The 20,528-nt window shown below is 37.9% G+C and overlaps 1 protein-coding gene across 8 annotated transcripts in view; it reads left to right on the forward strand.

The window, feature by feature from the left end:
• The window catches only part of CCDC91 (coiled-coil domain containing 91), a 405,594-nt gene that overhangs the window by 268,146 nt on the left and 116,920 nt on the right, over positions 1 to 20,528 (forward strand). For all 8 annotated transcript variants that reach the window (XR_003791182.1, XM_029206060.1, XM_029206066.1 and 5 more), the window contains 3 exons: positions 2,261 to 2,353; positions 2,442 to 2,510; positions 10,303 to 10,479. Coding sequence is in view for 7 of the 8 variants with exons in the window: in XM_029206060.1 (XP_029061893.1) it covers positions 2,261 to 2,353; positions 2,442 to 2,510; positions 10,303 to 10,479 (339 nt within the window). In the remaining variant the exon portion in view is untranslated. The remainder of the gene's footprint in view (positions 1 to 2,260; positions 2,354 to 2,441; positions 2,511 to 10,302; positions 10,480 to 20,528) is intronic.

Raw genomic sequence — 20,528 nt, forward strand, 5'->3', positions numbered from 1 at the left:
GTCATCTTTCCTAATATCAACTGATATTTATTCAAGAAATTATCTTATTTTAATATTATTCTGAAAAGAACAAAATCAAAAGCATAGATATTCAAATTCTTTTAAAGCCAAATGGAAGTGAGGTCTTACCAGACATACTACTTATGTAGCTTTAGTAACTAGGTAATAGTGGCACTGCTTTTATCTATTAAGTGATTACTACTGCTGAACATGAGTGTGCAGATATAATTATTGCTGAAGCTCTTCATTTGAGAGCTGGTAAATTACTTAGCCTCTCTGGGTCTCAGATCACTCATCTGAAAATGAGGAAGAATGTCATCTGATTTAGCAATCTGTTGTGTTTAATATGGTACAACCACATGTAAAGCACTTGTAACAGTGTCTGAAACTTTAAAGTGGTCAAAAAAGTTAGCTATTTTTAGCTATCTATCTATCTAAAGTAAAGTCAGTCACCTTGTATTTTCTCAGGTAGATCTATGCTTTTACTTAGGGTATATTTTATGTAGGATGCTTCTTTCAAATGATAATGTGAGGTTTATTTTGGCTCAGACAAGCTCAAAAATAGTCTTCTATTATAGTATACTGTCAGAATTAAGAAATGAAGCTCAGGAATGAATTTTTATTGCATTGTCATTGTCATTGCATTGTCATTTTTAGCTAATGTTATCCTCTTTGACTAGTTCTTGTTGGACCCCTGGAAAAGCATGGCCTACTTATAGTTAATTATTTATTGATTAGTCTGACTTATTAATATAACAATTCATTTTAAGGAGAAATCATTTTCAGAATTATTGATGACTCTGAGAAGTTTATTTTGCAGTTTAATTCCAATAATTTTTACTTGTTCTGTTTTTGTTATGTTTACTCCCATCGCAAAGCCTAAATTGAATATTTTCAGTCTCATATGAGAATTGTATTATATTTATCATTTTGAAGTCTAATTATTTGCCTGGTAAAACACATTTTATCATGCGTGTTTTATAAATAGGATTAGGTATTGTTTCTGACTGTGAAATTCTGTGCGCATCTAGACTTTCAAAGAATAGAACATTAAAGTCTCAGTTATTATTACATATCATATGCTAAGCCTACTGATTTATTAGTCAAATGCTTTTCACAAATTCATATGGTACCAATAATTTCCCATCACCATGTCATGATTTATATCACAGTTTGGATTTGTTTTTAAAGAAAAACCACATTTTTGTAATTTTTCTTGTTTTCTTGAAACATAAAGATAAAAAATAACATTAAAATTAAAAACAGGAATAATAGATTATCTTAACTTTCTATTTGGTCACTTACTCTCAATGTAGACTGCCTGCCTAAGAAATGTTTTAAATCAGAACAACTTGGAATGATATAGATCTGTTTTAAAATATTGGGTGTCAGAGTTGGTTTATATTTAAAGGAGGCTTCTATGTAAATGGCATTCTAAATCTGAGAAAATATCTTACTTGCCTTTAGTAACTGAATGAGAAATCTATGTGAGTAGGAATATATATGTATATGTATATATGTATATGTATATGTATATATGTTTTGTTTTCCCTAAGAGCACTGTTCAGAACAAGTATCTGGCTTATCTGTGTTGAAGATATTGAGGCTACAAATGTTGAACTTTCTTAAGAAAACTTCGTTCAAACTCCAGTTGTCTAGTCTATGATAATTAGCTGATGGCTCTGTGTGCTTTTTCATTAGCACATTGGAATAAAAATAAATACATGAACTTTATATTCTTTAACATTAGCTATCACATAATATTCCTTTGACCGTTTTCATAGATTTATTTTTTTGAATCTATGGTAAAATCTTGAGATGAGAACAGTCATCTATCAATTTCTGTAACAGTGCTTTACTAGAAACACAAATAATCTGTTAAGATAATTATTCATCAGACAAACATCAGTTATAATCTGATTGCTCTCTTACTGCAAGCTAATAATAATTTTAATGAGTAAATTTTCCAAATTTAATTTTAGGAAAGGACATTTTATCACTTTCTGATTCACTTCATATTTGGAATGTTTTTAAATTAGATCTCATGTCATGTATTTTATTGAGTTTGGGGGTGAAAAAAGTATATCTTGACTGATGGAAGAAAGGTGAATTCAGGTTTTTTGGCTCCTAAGCCTTCATTTTAGCAAACTTTCTTCTTTCCTCTAGTAACTACTTCAAATGAATTCTACCAGCTGTTCTCCGTGTTGATAGATTATCAGTCTCAGAGCCATAATCATAATGCAGTTATCTTTCCTTGTAGCATCAGAGGCTCCTTGAAATGCTTGCCACAGAGAAGGAACTGTTAAAAGAAAAAATAAAGGAAGCTTTGACTCAGCAATCTCAAGAACAGAAGGTAATACTTTAAGTTTGCTTGGACTGTGGAAAGAATGTTCTGTTACCTCAAATAATACTTTAATGTCTAGCTGTCTTATCATTTACAGGAAATATTGGAAAAATGTTTGGAGGAAGAAAGGCAAAGAAATAAAGAAGCATTAGTATCTGCTGCAAAGGTATTTCTCTCTGAAAAGTTTATTCTGTAGCTTAATTTCAATTATAGTTCTACTTTTGTTATGTTTACCCCCACCTCAAAGCCTAAAATGAATGTTGTTGGTCTCATATAAGAATTGTTTTTGTCATCTTTATGTCTAATTATTTGCCTGGTAGAGACCCATCAATAACAATCAGTTTCTTTGTAAATAAGTGGAATTAACAAACTGAGTTTATTAATGGTTAGTCAATCTACATTTTTTTTTTTTTTTTTTTGCGGTACGCAGGCCTCTCACTGTTGTGGCCTCTCCCGTTGCGGAGCACAGGCTCCGGATGCGCAGGCTCAGCGGCCATGGCTCACGGGCCTAGCCACTCCACGGCATGTGGGGTCTTCCCGGACCGGAGCATGAACCCGTGTCCCCTCTCAACCACTGCGCCACCTAGTCAATCTTTTAAAAATATTTCATTCCAGAAAAATCAAAATTTTTTTTTCTTCTTCTACTGTTCATATTCTTGTTAAATTTACATTACACAAGATAATGATGATATTGAAATGCTTTACATTTAGATTATTAATCACTTGTTTCAAATAATATATCTACATAGGAACACTAATATCCACTTGGTATTTGATAGATATCATACAAGTAATGAGAGTGTGTGTGTGTGTGTGTGTGTGTGTGTATGTATATATGTATACATGTATCAAGGTATGTGGTTTTTAAAGTCAACTTTGAAATAGATCATCTGGGTAGTATATTCATAGATGTTAAATATATGTATACAAATATATACATATGTTGACCTGAAATATACTGTCAGATATTTGTCCAGCAAAAATGGGTTTATTCAGGATTAGGAGAGAATTGCAATTTGGGGTCTGCAACCATGGCGAGCCATGTACAAGTTCCCACATGACAAGGAGAACACTTTTTTTTTTTTTTTTTGCGGTACGTGGGCCTCTCACTGTTGTGGCCTCTCCCGTTGCGGAGCACAGGCTCCGGACACGCAGGCTCAGCGGCCATGGCTCACGGGCCTAGCCGCTCCACGGCATGTGGGATCTTCCCGGACCAGGGCACAAACCCATGTCCGCTGCATCGGCAGGCGGACTCTTAACCACTGCGCCACCAGGGAAGCCCCAAGGAGAACACTTTTATAGAGAGGAAAGGAAGTTGTGAGGGCTACAGGAAATACAGAGTCCATGGCTTTTCATTGGCTGAGTCGCTGCCAGGAAAGAAGAGGAGTCTTTCTTCTTCCTGTTGGTCTCTACTGTAGTTGCAGGGCATGAGAGTTCCCCCTTAAATAGATCTCCTGACACTATTTAATTGAGATTTCTGTTTATGAATTTTTTACATTTTCCCCTTTGATCAAGACCTTTTTCTGAAAGCACCACTGATCAAGAATCAAGGTTTCTAATTTTAGCTCTTTTTGTCCCTCAATTTCTGGGTGTGGTGTCTCACGTCAGAGCGAAAGTGCAGATTGGAAAACTATTGCAGTCACATTCAAGTAACGAGGAGGGGTAGGAGGGAGACCTCTTAGGCAGTTTTCTGAAGTCCATATCTTATCAAGATTATAGACATTGGAGATCATCTGAAGTGTTATGTCATCATCAAAGGTTTGGTGACAAACTTCTAAGAGGCCTGGCCTGGGTATCTTGGGAAAGCTGTCTCATCAGATGTCATCTGCTTCATTTCTGGGAAATCTTTACTTTCAGGTCACCAGATGATGTACAGGTCCAGTCAGGGTTAGGTGCTTTCTTTAGGTGTGTCATGTGAATCCAAGAGTCTATTCCTTGTTGTTTGGTGGCACAAGGGTTGCTTATGAGTGCCTGATAGGGGCCTCTCCAGTGAGGTTGAAGAGCATTCTTTTGGAAGTGTCTTTTCCAGTAGACAAAATCTCTAGGTTGCAAGATGTGATGCTTAAGGTCATCATCTCCCAAGGGCGCACTGTGAAAAGATTGCTCTACCAGGGCATGGTTATTTTTAATGGAAACAACTAGGCCTTTGCAATATTGGAATATCTCTCCTTTTATCAGCTGTGGGTCAAAAGAGGCAGGAGCCAAGTGCATTGGGTGTCCTGTGACTATCTCAAAGGGTGAGAGTTTACGAGTTCCAAAAGGAGTGGATCTGGGATTTAGAGGGCCAACAGCAATGCTTTTGGCCAAGGTATTTGGAGGGCCTCTACAAATTTTTCTAACTGAATCTTAATAATGCTGTTAGTGCATTTAACTAAACCAGAGGATTGAAGGTGGTAAGGTGGTAAGCATAGTGAAAACGTTGTAAAACTGGCCAAACAGCGCAAACTTGTTGAAGCACCTAGCCAGTAAAATGGATCTCTAAATCACTATGATGTTTGAGAGGAGCTCCTCAGGTAGGGACAATCTTTTCCAAAAGTACTTTAGCCCCAGAAGAGGGAGTAACTGGTCTGCAAGGGAAGGCTTCTTTCAGTCCACTATAAAATCTACAGACCATGACTAAAACGTGAAGTTCATTAGCGATCCCCACTGTTTGAACCACGGCATGGGCTGCTTTATAGTAGTGGGGTTGAACACCGAGATTGTGCCTTTGGTGTCAGAACAGGAAGAGGTTCATCCTCAATCAGGAGAAATATTTCTCCACACCGATTAAGAGGGAGAACTGGGAAGAGCCCCTATAATTCCTCAAAGCCCCGTTATTGAGAATTGAAAGGACATTGGAAAGGCTGGTTAGAGGACTGAAAGCACTCAAACACTTAAATTTGTAATAATCTTTCCCAGTGTCCTGGCTTTTTGCAATAATAGCAGAAACTGGGAAAGTTTTGATTTCATTCAGGAATCTTCATTTGCTGGATTTGAAGATTAAGAAATATGGTGTTCTTCCTTTTAGGTGACTCATGTAGAGTGTGAGAGAGCTGGTTTGCTAGATTAATTAAGTCTGAACTAGAGATAGTTTTCCATTTCATCCTAGTCCTTTTTACTAGAAGGGAAAATGTCCCAGTCCAGCCCATTAATAACACAGAGTTAAAAGCTGCCTGGGTGGAATCAACATCTGAGGGAAGACCAGAATTTTCTTTAGAAGCAGTCTGAAGTCATGTAGTAGTCGTGAACAGGTTCATCCAATGTTTGTGTGCAAGGCTGGATTCTGTTCCAATCAACAGGCTTTGGTAAAGCCCTAGGAATTGCTCGATGAAGCCACCTAGCGATTGCCTGAACCTAACCATATAAGTTAGACCTTTCAGGATTTTCCCAATTAGCAGTTTTCATCCTATGCTGGGCCTGGCCTTAACCAACAAGTATATGAACCAGCTGATATGAGTCAGAGAAACAACGTTGATAAGTTTAAATGACTATATTAAATTCCTCAGCAAGTCTGTGAGGATCTTTGGTTTATTTTGGGAAAATACTTGACTATGGCTTGCAGTTCAGCTTTAATCCAGAGAATATAGGAAATTCAGAGTTGAACTTCTGGATCCTCAGAAGGCTTAGTTTTATAGGGAAAAATTCTGAAAAGTTCAGAGGGAAAGGGGGTGGGAAGAGTTTTAGAGAAAAGGAGAAGTTTGACAGGATAATTAGTATGGGGTATAGAGGAGGCATCAGCGGCATAGAAGGGTGGGAGGAAGATGGCGCCAGAGGCACAGTCTGGCCATGAGGATGCAAGGATGAGAGACGAGATGGTACCAGAGGAAGCCAAGGAAGAAGAACCTGAGGCTTTGGGAGCCATTTCATCTTTCTTTAATTGCTGGTTTGCCTCAGTTAATCTTGAAATCTTGTTTTGCAGAGAGAGAGTTTTAAGCTTCTGATAATATTGGGAAGCCTTAAGATACCAATCGAAATAGGCATACCACTTAGTTCTGGAAATTTTTGAGCTATTGTGATCTAATTCAGTTTTAAGGAAATTAAGTTTGGGGATTCCAAAAGTTTCCCATAATGGCCACTGATTTTTTTTTTTTTTTTTTTCGGTATGCGGGCCTCTCACTGCTGTGGCCTCTCCCGTTGCGGAGCACAGGCTCCGGACACGCAGGCTCAGCGGCCATGGCTCACGGGCCCAGCCGCTCCGCGGCATGTGGAATCTTCCCGGACCGGGCACGAACCCGCGTCCCCTGCATCGGCAGGCGGACTCTCAACCACTGCGCCACCAGGGAAGCCCGGCCACTGATATTTTAACTTGCCTTTGGTCAGGTCGGTCCTTTTAGTCAGAAGGAGCATGAAGGGGTAGGAACTATGGTTTTTAAATACCAGTTTGGCTGGAGTCCCTGTAGGGGTAGCACCCTCAAAATACTTAGTTAACTGGGATCCCATTTCTCAGAGGTTTTTCTCTAGAATAAAAGAACAATTTTCAAACAGCTTAAATAACTTACAGCTCAAAAAGCTTGCAAACTAATACCAGCCAGTTCTAAGGAGACAGCTTGGTGCTAAAGGAGCCAGGCCAAAGGCTTTTACAGGCAATTTCCAGAGAATAGCCCCTTCCAAAGGAAGAGGCCAAAGGCTGAAAAACCAATACACTTTTCAGTGAAGAAGTCCCTATTCCCAAAGGAATGGGCTGAAGGCATTTCCAGCCAGCCTCGGTTGAAACAGTCTTATCTCAAAATCAGACCAAAGTTCCAAATGCATGCAGAACAAGGCCTTAGCCAGAAAGATGAAACCTTAAAATAGATTCTGAATAAAACCTGGAGAGCTTCAAACACAAAGAGGGCATGAGCTTGGGTCTAGGAGAAAGACGTACCTTCAAACTCCAAGGTCAGCAAGAAAGCAGTGAGTAACAGTGGGCTCAGTTGTGGGTACCACATCTGTTCAATAGCCCCAGAGCCTTCGGAGGTCTTCTCTGGTCCCCATATGGGCCACCAAAGTGTTGACCTAAAATAAATAGACTGCCAGATATTTCTCCAGCAATAATGAGTTTATTCAGGAACAGCAGAGAATTGCAGTTTGGGGTCTGCAACCATGGTGAGCCACGTGCAAGTCCCCATACAACAAGGGAGAATGCTTTATCAAGGGGAAAAGAAAGTTGGGAGGGCTGTGGTAAACAGAGTCCGGGGCATTTCATTGGCTGAGTTCTTGCCAGGGAAGTAGAGGAGTCTGTCTTCTTCCTGTTGGACTCTGCCATTGTCGAAGCACTTATAAGGTGAGAGCTCTGCCTTATGGTCCCCTGACACTATTTAATTGAGCTTTCTGTTTATTAATTTTTTAACACAAATATGGCACTGAGTGTTGAGTTTGGGATTTAGATTTAAATTTAGTAAACAAACGTTGAAAGTCTCATAGGTACAGATCACTGTGCTGAGGTGGAAGTTCAAGAATGACTATGATTTTGTCTTTCTTAAAGAATTTACAATCAGGTAAATAAACATTGTTTATGTACTAATAAGGTAAGAAGGAATGCATTAAATTATTATGAGTATATAGACAGTATTTCCATGGCATTCATAGGAGGTTTTTTATTTCATTTTTTTTTAAATTTATTTATTTGGTTGCGCTGGGTCTTAGTTGCGGCATGTGGGATCTAGTTCCTCTACCAGGAATCAAACCCGGGCCCCCCTGCATTGGGAGCACAGAGCCCTAGCCACTGGACCACCAGGGAAGCCCCCCATAGGAGTTTTTGACAATAAATTTCTTTTGAACTGAGCCTTGAAGGATGGCTAACATTCTGAATAGTGAGATTGAATTTTATTCCATAGGTAAGTAGAGACACATTGAAATTTCTGAGTATAGGTGGGTCATAATGGTAACTGACATTAATTTTGGGGAAATTGGAGCAAGAAAGGCCAAAGGCAAGGAAAGAATTAACAGAGTGCATCTGAAGTTTGCATAAGACAGAAATAGAATAGTAGTAGTAGCTTGGAAAGGAATGAAATAGGCAAGTTCTAGTAGTTAGGAGATAGAATCAACATGTTTGGTGTGGATGAGGTGGCCAGTTTGTGAACTGCCAGAATATTCATTCAGCAGCAACACAGAAAGTAATACTATTTCCTTGATATAGAGTTTGAGCTGCCTGTGATATATCTAGATTATAAAGTCAAGTAGGCAGCTAAATCTACATGACATTTACAGCTCAGTAGATAGGAATCTCCTGAAGATATTAATATGGGTTAGTATAATGGTTTTTTTTGTTTTTTGTTTTTTGTTTTCCAGCAGAGAGATGGTAATAGTAGCCATGGAAATTATTGTCATGTATAATTACCTCAAAGGAGTAACAAGTAGAGTAACAAGTGGTCCAAGTTCTTAGCCCTGAAAGAACTCCAAAATTTAAAATGCAGAGGAAGGACGAAGTTACAAAGAATTGAAAAGACTCAGCAAAATGCATAGGAGAAATATAAGCAGCAGGCTCTCATGAAAACCAAGAAAAGAGAGGGCTTCACAAAATCAGAAATAACTATATAGAATGTTGCTTTGAGGTCATGAAAGTAAGGATTAAAACAAAAAATATCGTTTGGTTTAAACAACATGGAAGGCATTGGTGAACATAGTAAGAGAGTAATTTAGGAGGAGAATTGTGCAATAAAATAGGAGTTCCAAAAATGGTGACTGTCAGCTTTAATGACTTTTGTCAAATTTAGTTGTGAACTGGAAGCAAGAAAAAAAGTGGTAAGTCTCTCAGGAGTGGGAGTTCGATGGACTTTACTATGTACGATGGTTTCTTGAGGAAAATTCTTGTGCAGCTGTTTGAGTTGCAACTGAAATAGGCTCTTTTTCCATGGAACGCCATTTTACTGAATTAGTAGGGTTATACAGACTTTAGTATTTGGCAGACATTTTGTCCAAAATAAGCAGAGTGAGCCCAGCACCTTAAGGACAAAAACTGACAGTTCTTGTTGCCAATGATAAACTTCGAGCTTTAAAAAAAAATTAGAATTTTAGAAAATTTATTTCTACTTTTTAATAAAGACTCTTCTGATGAGATTGATGGTGTTATTAACAAAAATGTGGCTTTTTTGGTTATAATATAGTGAAATGTGTCAACATCTGGAGGAGATGCATAAGTCATTGAATCAATGTTTGCCAAATAAAAAATGTTTAAAAAATATGTAAAGGGTTCATTCAAAATGCAAGAAAAGATTGTAATGTAACAGAGTACAAAAAGTTCATTGACATGATTTTATTTTTCTTATTGCAACTTGCCTTTAAGAACTACCCCTTGTTAAGTTTTGGTGTGGAATCAGAAAGAATATCTACAGTAATCTCAACTGGCTACTAAATAATTCTCGCTTTTCTTCTACATATATTTGTGAGGCTGGGTTTTTCTTATATACTTCAACTAAAAATATCATTACAGATTTAAAACAGAAGGCAGGTATAAGAATCTAGGCTCTCTTGTATTAAGTCAGATAGTAAAGAGGCTTATAAACATTCTTCTCACTTTTTAATTTTGGAAAATGTAGTTATTTTTCATAAAATACAGTATAAATATATAATGCACTTACTGTTATTAATTATAAATGAATTAATAAATAAGTATTTTCTCTTGGTTTGAATATCTAATATGGTAAATCTTAATATGTATAACCCATGTAAACAAAAGCTCTTAGAAGTCCTCTATAATTTTTAAGAGTATAACGAGATCCTAAGACAAAATAGTTTGAACACTGCTACTTTAGGCCAAGACTTGGTTTCTTTGAAGTTTAGAAATGCCATGGAAATAAGTTGGTTATTTGTGTAAAAACAAATAATTAATTTTATTTTACAGCAGTTATTACATATGAGTAAAAAAAAAACAATGTCAGAAATAAACCCTATAGATCAAAATTTTGAGTTTTTTAGGTTAACTCAAGTCTGTCTTATTCAAGGAACTATTGTGGTCACTCATTCAAATATTTTTGTTTTCGTCATTATTTGTTTTGAAGCTTGAGAAAGAAGTGATGAAGGATGCAGTTTTAAAAGCTGTAGAAGAAGAAAGAAAAAATTTGGAAAAAGCCCATGCAGAAGAAAGGGAGTTATGGAAGACCGAGCATGCAAAAGATCAAGAGAAAGTATCTCAGGCAATTCAAAGAGCTATACAAGAGCAAAGAAAAATTAGTCAGGTTAGTAAAATTAGTTCTTTATAAATATTTTCATTTTTCTTATTTTTTGCAAAATAAAGTAGCTTTACTATTATTTTATCATACTTAATCTTACTGGGCATAATTATTTTACTTTTGAGTATAATACTTTAACTGAATAATTTTTAAAATATCTCTACTTTTCACATTTTTTTTCTTTTAGTTTCTCTTTTTTTAACATCTTTATTGGAGTATAATTGCTTTACAATGCTGTGTTAGTTTCTGCTTTATAACAAAGTGAATCAGCTATACATATACATATGCCCCCATATCTCTTCCCTCTTGCGTCTCCCTCCTTCCCACCCTCCCTATCCCACCCCTCTAGGTGGTCACAGAGCACTGAGCTGATCTCCCTGTGCTGTGCGTCTGCTTCCCACTAGCTATGTATTTCACATTTGGTAGTATATATATGTCCATGCCACTCTCTCACTTTGTCCCAGCTTACCCTTACCCCTACCCATGTCCTCAACTCCATTCTCTAGTAGGTCTGTGTCTTTATTGCTGTCTGGCCCCATTTTTTTTTGATTCCATATATATGTATTAGCATACAGTATTTGTTTTTCTCTTCCTGACTTACTTCATTCTGTATGACAGACTCTAGGTCCATCCACCTCACTACAAATAACTCAATTTCATTTCTTTATATGGCTGACCATGTCCTGGCGATTGTAAATAGAGCTGCAATTAACACTTTGGTACATGACTCTTTTTGAATTATGGTTTTCTCAGGGTATATGCCCAGTAGTGGGATTGCTGGGTCGTAAGGTAGTTCTATTTTTAGTTTTTTAAGAAGCTTCCATACCGTTCTCCATAGTGGCTATATCAATTTACATGCCCACGAACAGTGCAAGAGGGTTCCCTTTTTTACACATCCTCTCCAGCATTTATTGTTTGTAGATTTTTTGATGATGGCCATTCTGACTGGTGTGAGATCATTGTAGTTTTGATTTGCATTTCTCTGTTGAGTAATGATGTTGAGCATTCTTCCATGTGTTTGTTGGCAATCTGTATATCTTCTTTGGAGAAATGTCTATTTAGCTCTTCTGCCCATTTTTGGATTGGGTTGTTTCTTTTTTTTGTTATTGAGCTGTATGAGCTGCTTATAAATTTTGGAGATTAATCCTTTGTCAGTTGCTTCATTTGCAAATATTTTCTTCTGCTCTGACCGTTGTCTTTTCTCTTGTTTATGGTTTCCTTTACTGTGCCAAAGCTTTTAAGTTTCATTAGGTCCCATTTGGTTATTTTTGTTTTTATTTCCATTTCTCTTACAGGTGGGTCAAAAAGGATCTTGCTGTGATTTATGTCATAGAGTGTTCTGCCTATGTTTTCCTCTAAAAGTTTGATAGTGTCTGGCCTTACATTTAGGTCTTTAATCCATTTGGAGGATTTTTTTTAATGTATGATGTTAGGGAGGTCCAAATATCATTCTTTTACATATAGCTGTCCAGTTTTCCCACCATCACTTATTGAAGAGGCTGTCTATTCTCTACTGTATATTCCTGCCTCCTTTATCAAAGATAAGGTGACCATAGTGCATCGGTTTATCTCTGGGCTTTCTATCCTGTTCCATTGATCTATATATCTGTTTTTGTGCCAGTACCATACTGTGTTGAGTACTGTAGCTTTGTACTATAGTCTGAAGTCAGGGAGACTGATTCCTCCAGCTCCATTTTTCTTTCTCAAGATTGCTTTGACTACTTGGGGTGTTTTGTGTTTCCATACAAATTGTGAAATTTTTTGTTCCAGTGAAAAATGCCAGTGGTAGTTTGATAGGGATTGCATTCAATCTGTAGATTGTTTTGGATAGTAGACTCATTTTCACAATGTTGATTCTTCCAATCCAAGAACATGCTATATCTCTCCATCTATTTGTATCATCTTTAATTTCTTTCATCAGTGTCTTATAATTTTCTGCATACAGGTCTTTTGTCTCCTTAGGTAGGTTTATTCCTAGATATTTTATTCTTTTTGTTGCAAAGGTAAATGGGAGTGTTTTCTTCATTTCATTTTCAGATTTTTCATCATTAGTATATAGGAATGCAAGAGATTTCTTTGCATTAATTTTGTGTCCTGCTACTTTACCAAATTCATTGATGAGCTCTAGTAGTTTTCTTGTAGCATCTTTAGGATTCTCTATGTTTAGTGCCATGTCATCTGCAAACAGTGACAGCTTTACTTCTTCTTTTCTGATTTGGATTCCTTTCATTTCTTTCTCTTCTCCGATTGCTGTGGCTAAAACTTCCCAAACTATGTTGAATAAGAGTGGTGAGAGTGGGCAACCTAGTCTTGTTCTTGATCTTAGTGGAAATGGTATCAGTTTTTCACCATTGAGGATGATGTTGGCTGTGGGTTTGTCATATATGGCCTTTATTTTGTTGAGGAAAGTTCCCTCTATGCCTGCTTTGTGCAAGGTTTTTGTCATAAATGGGTGTTGAATTTTGTCAAAAGCTTTCTCTGCATCGATTGATGATCATATGGTTTGTCTCCTTCAATTTGTTAATATCGTTTATCACATTGATTGATTTGCATATATTGAAGAATCCTTGCATTCCTGGGATAAACCCCACTTGATCATGGTGTATGATCCTTTTAATGTGCTGTTGGATTCTGTTTGCTAGTATTTTGTTGAGGATTTTTGCATCTATGTTCATCAGTGATATTGGCCTGTAGTTTTCTTTCTTTGTGACATCTTTGTCTGGTTTTGGTGTGAGGGTGATGGTGGCCTCATAGAATGAGTTTGGGAGTGTTCCTCCCTCTGCTATATTTTGGAAGAGTTGGAGAAGGATAGGTGTTAGCTCTTCTCTAAATGTTTGATAGAATTCACCTGTGAAGCCATCTGGTCCTGGGCTTTTGTTTGTTGGAAGATTTTTAATCACAGTTTCAATTTCAGTGCCTGTGATTGGTCTGTTCATATTTTCCATTTCTTCCTGGTTCAGTCTCGGAAGGTTGTGCATTTCAAAGAATTTTCCATTTCTTCCAGGTTCTCCTTTTCATTGGCATAGAGTTGCTTGTAGTAATCTCTCATGATCCTTTGTATTTCTGCAGTGTCAGTTTTTACTTCTCCTTTTTCATTTCTAATTCTATTGATTTGAGTATTCTCCCTTTTTTCCTTAATGAGTCTGGTTAATGGTTTACCAATTTTGTTTATCTGCTCAAAAAACCTGCTTTTAATTTTATTGATCTTTGCTGTCGTTTCCTTCATTTCTTTTGCATTTATTTCTCATCTGATCTTTATGATTTCTTTCCTTCTGCTAAATTAGGGGGTTTTTTGTTCTTTCTCTAATTGCTTTAGGTGTAAGGATAGGTTGTTTATTTGAGTTGTTTCTTGTTTCTTTAGGTAAGATTGTATTGCTATAAACTTCCCTTTAGAACTGCTTTTGCTGCATCCCATAGGTTTTGGGTCATCGTGTTTTCATTGTTTTTTGTTTCTAGGTATTTTTTAATTTCCTCTTTGATTTCTTCAGTTATCTCCTGGTTATTTAGTAGTATATTGTTTAGCCTCCATGTATTTGTATTTTTTACAGATTTTTTCTTGTAATTGATATCTAGTCTCATAGCTTTGTGGTCAGAAAAGATACTTGATACGATTTCATTGATACGATTTCAGTTTTCTTAAATTTACGTAGGCTTGATTTGTGACCCAAGATATGATCTATGCTGGAGAATGTTACATGAACACTTGAGAAGAAAGTGTATTCTGTTCTTTTTGGATGGAATGTCCTATAAATATCAATTAAATCCGTCTTGTTTAATGTATCATTTAAAGCTTGTGTTTCCTTATTTACTTTCATTTTGGATGATCTGTTCAGTGGTGGAAATGGGGTGTTAAAGTCCCCTACTATGATTGTGTTACTGTCGATCTCCCCTTTTATGGCTGTTAGTTTTTGCCTTATGTATTGAGGTGCTCCTATGTTGGGTGCATAAATATCTACAATTGTTATATCTTCTTGGATTGATCCCTTGATCATTACATAGTGTCCTTCTTTGTCTCTTGTAATAGTCTTTATTTTAATGTCTATTTTGTCTGATATGAGAATTGCTACTCCAGTTTTCTTTTGATTTGCATTTGCATGGAATATCTTTTTCCATCCCCTCACTTTCAGTCTGTATGTGCCCCTAGGTCTGAAGTGGGTCTCTTATAGACAGCATCTATACGGGTCTTGTTTTTGTATCCATTCAGCCAGTCTATGTCTTTTGGTTGGAGCATTTAATTCATTTATATTTAAGGTAATTATTGATATGTATGTTCCTATTCCCATTTTCTTAATTGTTTTGGGTTTGTTATTGTAGGTCTTTTCTTTCTCTTGTGTTTCCTGCACATACAAGTTCCTTTAGCATTTGTTGTAATGCTGGTTTGGTGGTGCTGAATTCTCTCAGCTTTTGCTTGTCTGTAAAGCTTTTAATTTCTCCATCAAATCTGAATGAGATCCTTGCTGGGTAGAGTAATCTTGGTTGTAGGTTTTTCTCCTTCATCACTTTAAATACGTCCTGCCACTCCCTTCTGGCTTGCAGAGTTTCTGCTGAAAGATCAGCTGCTAACCTTATGGGAATTCCCTTGTGTGTTATGTTGTTTTTCCCTTGCTGCTTTTAATATTTTTTCTTTGTATTTAGTTTTTGATAGTTTGATTAATATGTGTCTTGGTGTGTTTCTCCTTGGATTTATCCTGTATGGGATTCTCTGTGCTTCCTGGACTTGATTAACTATTTCCTTTCCCATATTAGGGTAGTTTTCAGCTATAGTCCCTTCAAATATTTTCTCAGTCCCTTTCTTTTTCTCTTCTTCTTCTGGGACCCCTATGATTCGAGTGTGGTGCTTTTAATGTTGTCCCAGAGGTCTCTGATACTGTCCTAAGTTCTTTTCATTCTTTTTTCTGTATTCTGCTCTGCAGTAGTTATTTCCACTCTTTTATCTTCCAGGTCACTTACCCGTTCTTCTGCCTCAGTTATTCTGCTATTGATCCCCTCTAGAGTATTTTTAATTTCATTTATTGTGTTGTTCATCATTGCTTGTTTCCTCTTTAGTTCTTCTAGGTCCTTGTTAAATGTTTCTTGTATTTTCTCCATTCTATTTCCAAGATTTTGGATCATCTTTACTATCATTATTCTGAATTCTTTTTCAGATAGACTGCCTATTTCCTCTCCATTTGTTAGATCTGGTGGGTTTTTATCATGCTCCTTCATCTGCTGTGTGTTTCTCTGTCTTCTCATTTTGCTTAACTTACTGTGTTTCGGGTCTCCTTCTCGCAGGCTGGAGGTTTGTAGTTCCCATTTTTTTTGGTGTCTGTCCTCAGTGGTTAAGGTTGGTTCAGTGGGTTGTGTAGGCTTCCTGGTGGAGGGGCTAGTGCCTGTGTTCTTGTGGATGAAGCTAGATATTGTCTTTCTAATGGGCAGGTCCATGTCTGGTGGTGTGTTTTGGGTTGTCTGTGACCTTATTATGATTTTTGGCTGCTTTTCTGCTAATGGGTGGGGTTGTGTTCCTGTCTTGCTAATTGTTTGGTGTAAGGTGTCCAGCACTGTAGCTTGCTGGTCGTTGAGTGGAGCTGGGTCTTGGCGTTGAGATGGAGATCTCTGGGAGATTTTCACCATTTGATATTACGTGGAGCTGGGAGTTCTCTGGTGGACCAGTGTCCTGAACTTGGCTCTCCCACCTCAGAGGCACAGGCCTGATGCCTGCGTGGAGCACCAAGAGCCTTTCATCCACACAGCTCAGAATAAAAGGAAGGGAAAACAGAAAGAAAGAAAGAAGAAGATAAAACAAAATAAAATAAAGTTATTCAAGTTAAAAATCAGTATTAAAAAATGTTTTATAAAGTAATAAAAAAATAAATTTAAAAAACGAAAGAAAGAAAGAAGAGAGCAACCAAACCAAAAAACAAACCCACCAATGATAACAAGTGCTAAAAACCATACTAAAAAAAAGAAAAAAAAAAAATACGGACAGGAAGAACCCCAGGACAAATGGTAAAAGCAAAGCTATACAGACAAAATCACACACAGAAGCATACTGCTGGCAGAGATTTCCCTTTCTCTTCTTTGTTCGTACACCTCCTGGGGTTCAGCTTTGGATTTGGACCCGCCTCTGCATGTAGGTTGCCTGAGAGCGTCTGTTCCTCCCTCAGATAGGACGGGGTTAAAGGAGCAGCTGATACGGGGGCTCTGGCTCACTCAGGCTGTTGGGAGGGAGGCGCACGGAGTGTGGCGCGAGCCTGCGGCAGCAGAGCCCGGCATGACATTGCACCAGCCTGAGGTTCTGTGTGTTCTCCCGGGGAAGGTGTCCCTAGATCACGGGGCCGTGGCAGTGGCGGGCTGCACAGGCTCCCGAGAGGGGAGGTGTGGATAGTGACCTGTGCATGCACACAGCCTTCTTGGTGGTGGCAACCTCTCATTCCTGTTCTGGGGTCCGCGCTGATAGCCATGGCTCGCGCCCGTCTCTGGAGCTCCTTTAAGTGGCGCTCTGAATGCCCTCTCCTTGCACACAGGAAACAAAGAGGGAAGAAAAAGTCTCTTGTCTCTTCGGCAGCTCCAGACTTTTTCCCGGACTCCCTCCCGGCTAGCTGTGGCGCACTAGCTCCTTCAGGCTGTGTTCACGCTGCCAGTCCTATCCCTGGGATCTGACCGAAGCCCGAGCCTCAGTTCCCAGCCCCCGCCTGCTTGGCGGGTGAGCAGACAAGCCTCTCGGGCTGGTGAGTGCCGGTCGGCACCGATCCTCTGTGTGGGAATCTCTCCACTTTGCCCTCCGCACCCCTGTTGCTGCGCTCTCCTCCGTGGCTCCGAAGCTTCCCGCCTCCGCCACCTGCAGTCTCTGCCCGCGAAGGGGCTTCCTAGTGTGTGGAAACCTTTCCTCCTTAACGGCTCCCTCCCACTGGTGCAGGTCCCGTCCCTATTCTTTGGTCTCTGTTTTCTCTTTTTTCTTTTGCCCTACCCAGGTACATGGGGAGTTTCTTGCCTTTTGGGAGGTCTGAGGTCTTCTGCCAGCGTTCGGTAGGTGTTCTGTAGTTGTTCCACATGTACATGTATTTCTGATGTGTTTGTGGGGAGGAAGCTGATCTCCCATGTCTTACTCTTCTGCCATTTGAAGCTCCTCCTTCACTTTTTAATGCTGATAATTTTACCTTTTTACTCTATATTCAAAGAAGTCGAATCCAAATTTATGTTTAGTCATTGGAACTACATTGTCTCCTGTTTAATATGCTTGTTTTTCTTTTTCACAAACACACACATGCACATACAATCAAAGTAAATAATATATATGTGTGGAAAAGAGTTTGATTCATTTATGTCTAATTTATATTTCTATATACCTGTAGTTGGTAGTAATAATAGAAACTCACAAATAACCCCTGTAGTCTCATAAGATATATACATATCAACAAATATGGCCTACATACAAAATAACTTTTGATTACTATACTGAACAATTAAAAATTGTATTAGTTTAATTTTCCATAATTGAATTTGCATAGTACTAATTTGTGTTTAATCTTTTCTTTATATAGGTATGAGATACCTAAATAAATTTTTCCTCCAACAAGTGTAAAAAGCAAAAAGTAACATTCATAGGAGTCTTTGTTTTACATGATCAGAGCATCACATGTATTTCCATTGTTCATTCAACCATACATGGTAAATGTGACTGAAATGACTAAGTTTATTTTTTTTTAACTTTTAAGAACAAAAAACCCAGAAGATTTTCTTTCCACTCATTAACTAGTCTTAATGAAGCCCTAGGAAACAGTGCTTCTAATATCCAGGATCAGTGTTATATATTTTTTTTAAATGTCACTTAGGTTTACTCTAAAGAACACACAGTTATCCATTTATTATGAAAATGAAACATCTGTAAGTAACATCTATAACAGCATAACAGTAATGTGGTAATAGAGTTTATCTTTTTTTCTTTGCTTTTTTCCGCTAGAGTAGTGATTATTTTCCAATTCTTTCTGTAACCCATGTTAGTGTCAACAAATATATTTTACATATATGTTTAATTGTCTGTCTGTTCAGTTGGTTGGAATTCCATGCCAGTAATGTCAAGATCATTGCTTAAGTCCTGATTTACGAGAGTTTACTTAAAACTTCTTTGTGACCACAGACCACTCCTTTAACCTCACATAGATGTGGGCTATTAGTCACCATGAAATTGGGAAAGAGAGCATGAATAAATCCACCCATGTTCATCACCCAAAGAAAAAAACATATATCTTTAAGAGTACCCTTCTCTGTGAGTTTGTTAGGCGCCTTCTTGTCCATAAGAAACACTATAGTAAATGATAGACTTTAAAATTCATTCTCTATAGGCTCAGAGTACTGTGAAGATAATCCATTCATGTCATGAATAATACATATGTTTATTTTCTTACAAATGGTTGCATATTTTGCTAGAGAGAGAGGGAGAAAAAAAACGTGTGTGTGTGTGTGTATTTAATTGCCTTGTAGCTGACAGTTGAAGAGAGAAGATCTATAGCAGAAAGAGCAATGTTGCCAGGTAACTCAGATTTTCAAAAGTGAGGTTGTCCTATCAAATGTATTTCAAGTCTTCCTTAAACAGCTCACTGCTTTTATTCTCACATGGTTACAGTAAGAACTACAACGAAACAACTGTTAGCCCCTTAAACCTTCATAGTCCTATTCTAGAAAATTGACAAATGACTTTTCTTGGGAGCCAGATGGAGCTAATATATCTTTTATGTCTTTTATTTACTTAGACCAGCAGGGTAAGCAAATACGTTGCCATGTTCAAACTTAGTGTTTGGTGTTTTACATTAATAATTGAAAAGACTGCCTATAATATTCCAGGGACTGTACTTATTTCTGGGGATACAGTAGTTAAAAAAAAAAAAAAAATTCCCTACCTTCTTGTGGAGAAAACTGACAGGAAACTATTAAAGGTATAATAAAATGTGAAGTAATGATCAATGTCATGAAGAAAAATGAAGCTATGTAAGAGCTAGAGAGTGATGGGAACCAATATAAAAATAGGGTAGTCAGGTAAGGACTCTAAGGAGGTCGCATTTGAGCTGAGGCCTGCCTTGAAGTGAGGAGTTTACTTCGAGACTAGCTGGGGTAAAAGTGTTTCACACATGGTGATTAGCAAGTGCAAAGGCTTTGAGGCAGAAAGATGCTTGGTGTAATTAAAACTGTATGGCACTGTTATGGATATAGACACACAGACCAATGGAATAGGATAGAATACAGAAAGAGACACAAAGTTTCCTGTAATTTACAAATTTGTAAAAATGAAGTTACAAATTAGATAAGTTACTGTAGCACATCAGGGTTTTTAATCTGGGTTCCATGGAAGGGGGCCCTAGACAGTCTGTGAATTTACTGAAATTATGCAAAATTTGTGTGTATGTGCAGATTTTTTTTGCAGAGATACTCTATAGCTTTTATTAGATTCTCAAAAGTATTTTACTAATTAACCGAGAAAAGATTAAAAATACAGTCATCCCTTGGTATCTGTGGAGGACTGCTGCCAGGGCCCACCGTTAATACCCAAATATACCAACTCTCATGTCCTAAAATCGGCCCTCCATACTGCAGTTCTGCATCTGTGGATTCAGCCAGCCATGAATCATGTAGTACTGTATGTGTTTATTGGAAAAAATAAAATACACGTTTAACTGGACCCATGCAGTTCAAGCTTGGGTTAATCAGGAGACAACTGTAATTGCAGCTGGCTGCCCATTTCCTCCTGGACTTTGTATACTAAAATGAATTTTAGATAGATTAAATATTTAAATCTAGAAGTTTAATATATTAAAAAGAAACTGGGAGGGCTTCCCTGGTGGCGCAGTGGTTGAGAGTCCGCCTGCCGATGCAGGGGACACGGGTTCGTGCCCCGGTCCGGGAAGATCCCACATGCCGCAGAGCGGCTGGGCCCGTGAGCCATGGCTCCTGAGCCTGCGCGTCCGGAGCCTGTGCTCCGCAATGGGAGAGGCCACAACAGTGAGAGACCCGCATACCGCAAAAAAAAAAAAAAAAAAAAAAAAAAAGAAACTGGGAAAATATTGATACTCTTTGAAAGGGAG

Source organism: Monodon monoceros, unplaced genomic scaffold (genome assembly GCF_005190385.1).
Source record: "Monodon monoceros isolate NGI ecotype Baffin Bay Population unplaced genomic scaffold, NGI_Narwhal_1 Super_Scaffold_6, whole genome shotgun sequence".
NCBI classification, from domain to species: domain Eukaryota; kingdom Metazoa; phylum Chordata; class Mammalia; order Artiodactyla; family Monodontidae; genus Monodon; species Monodon monoceros.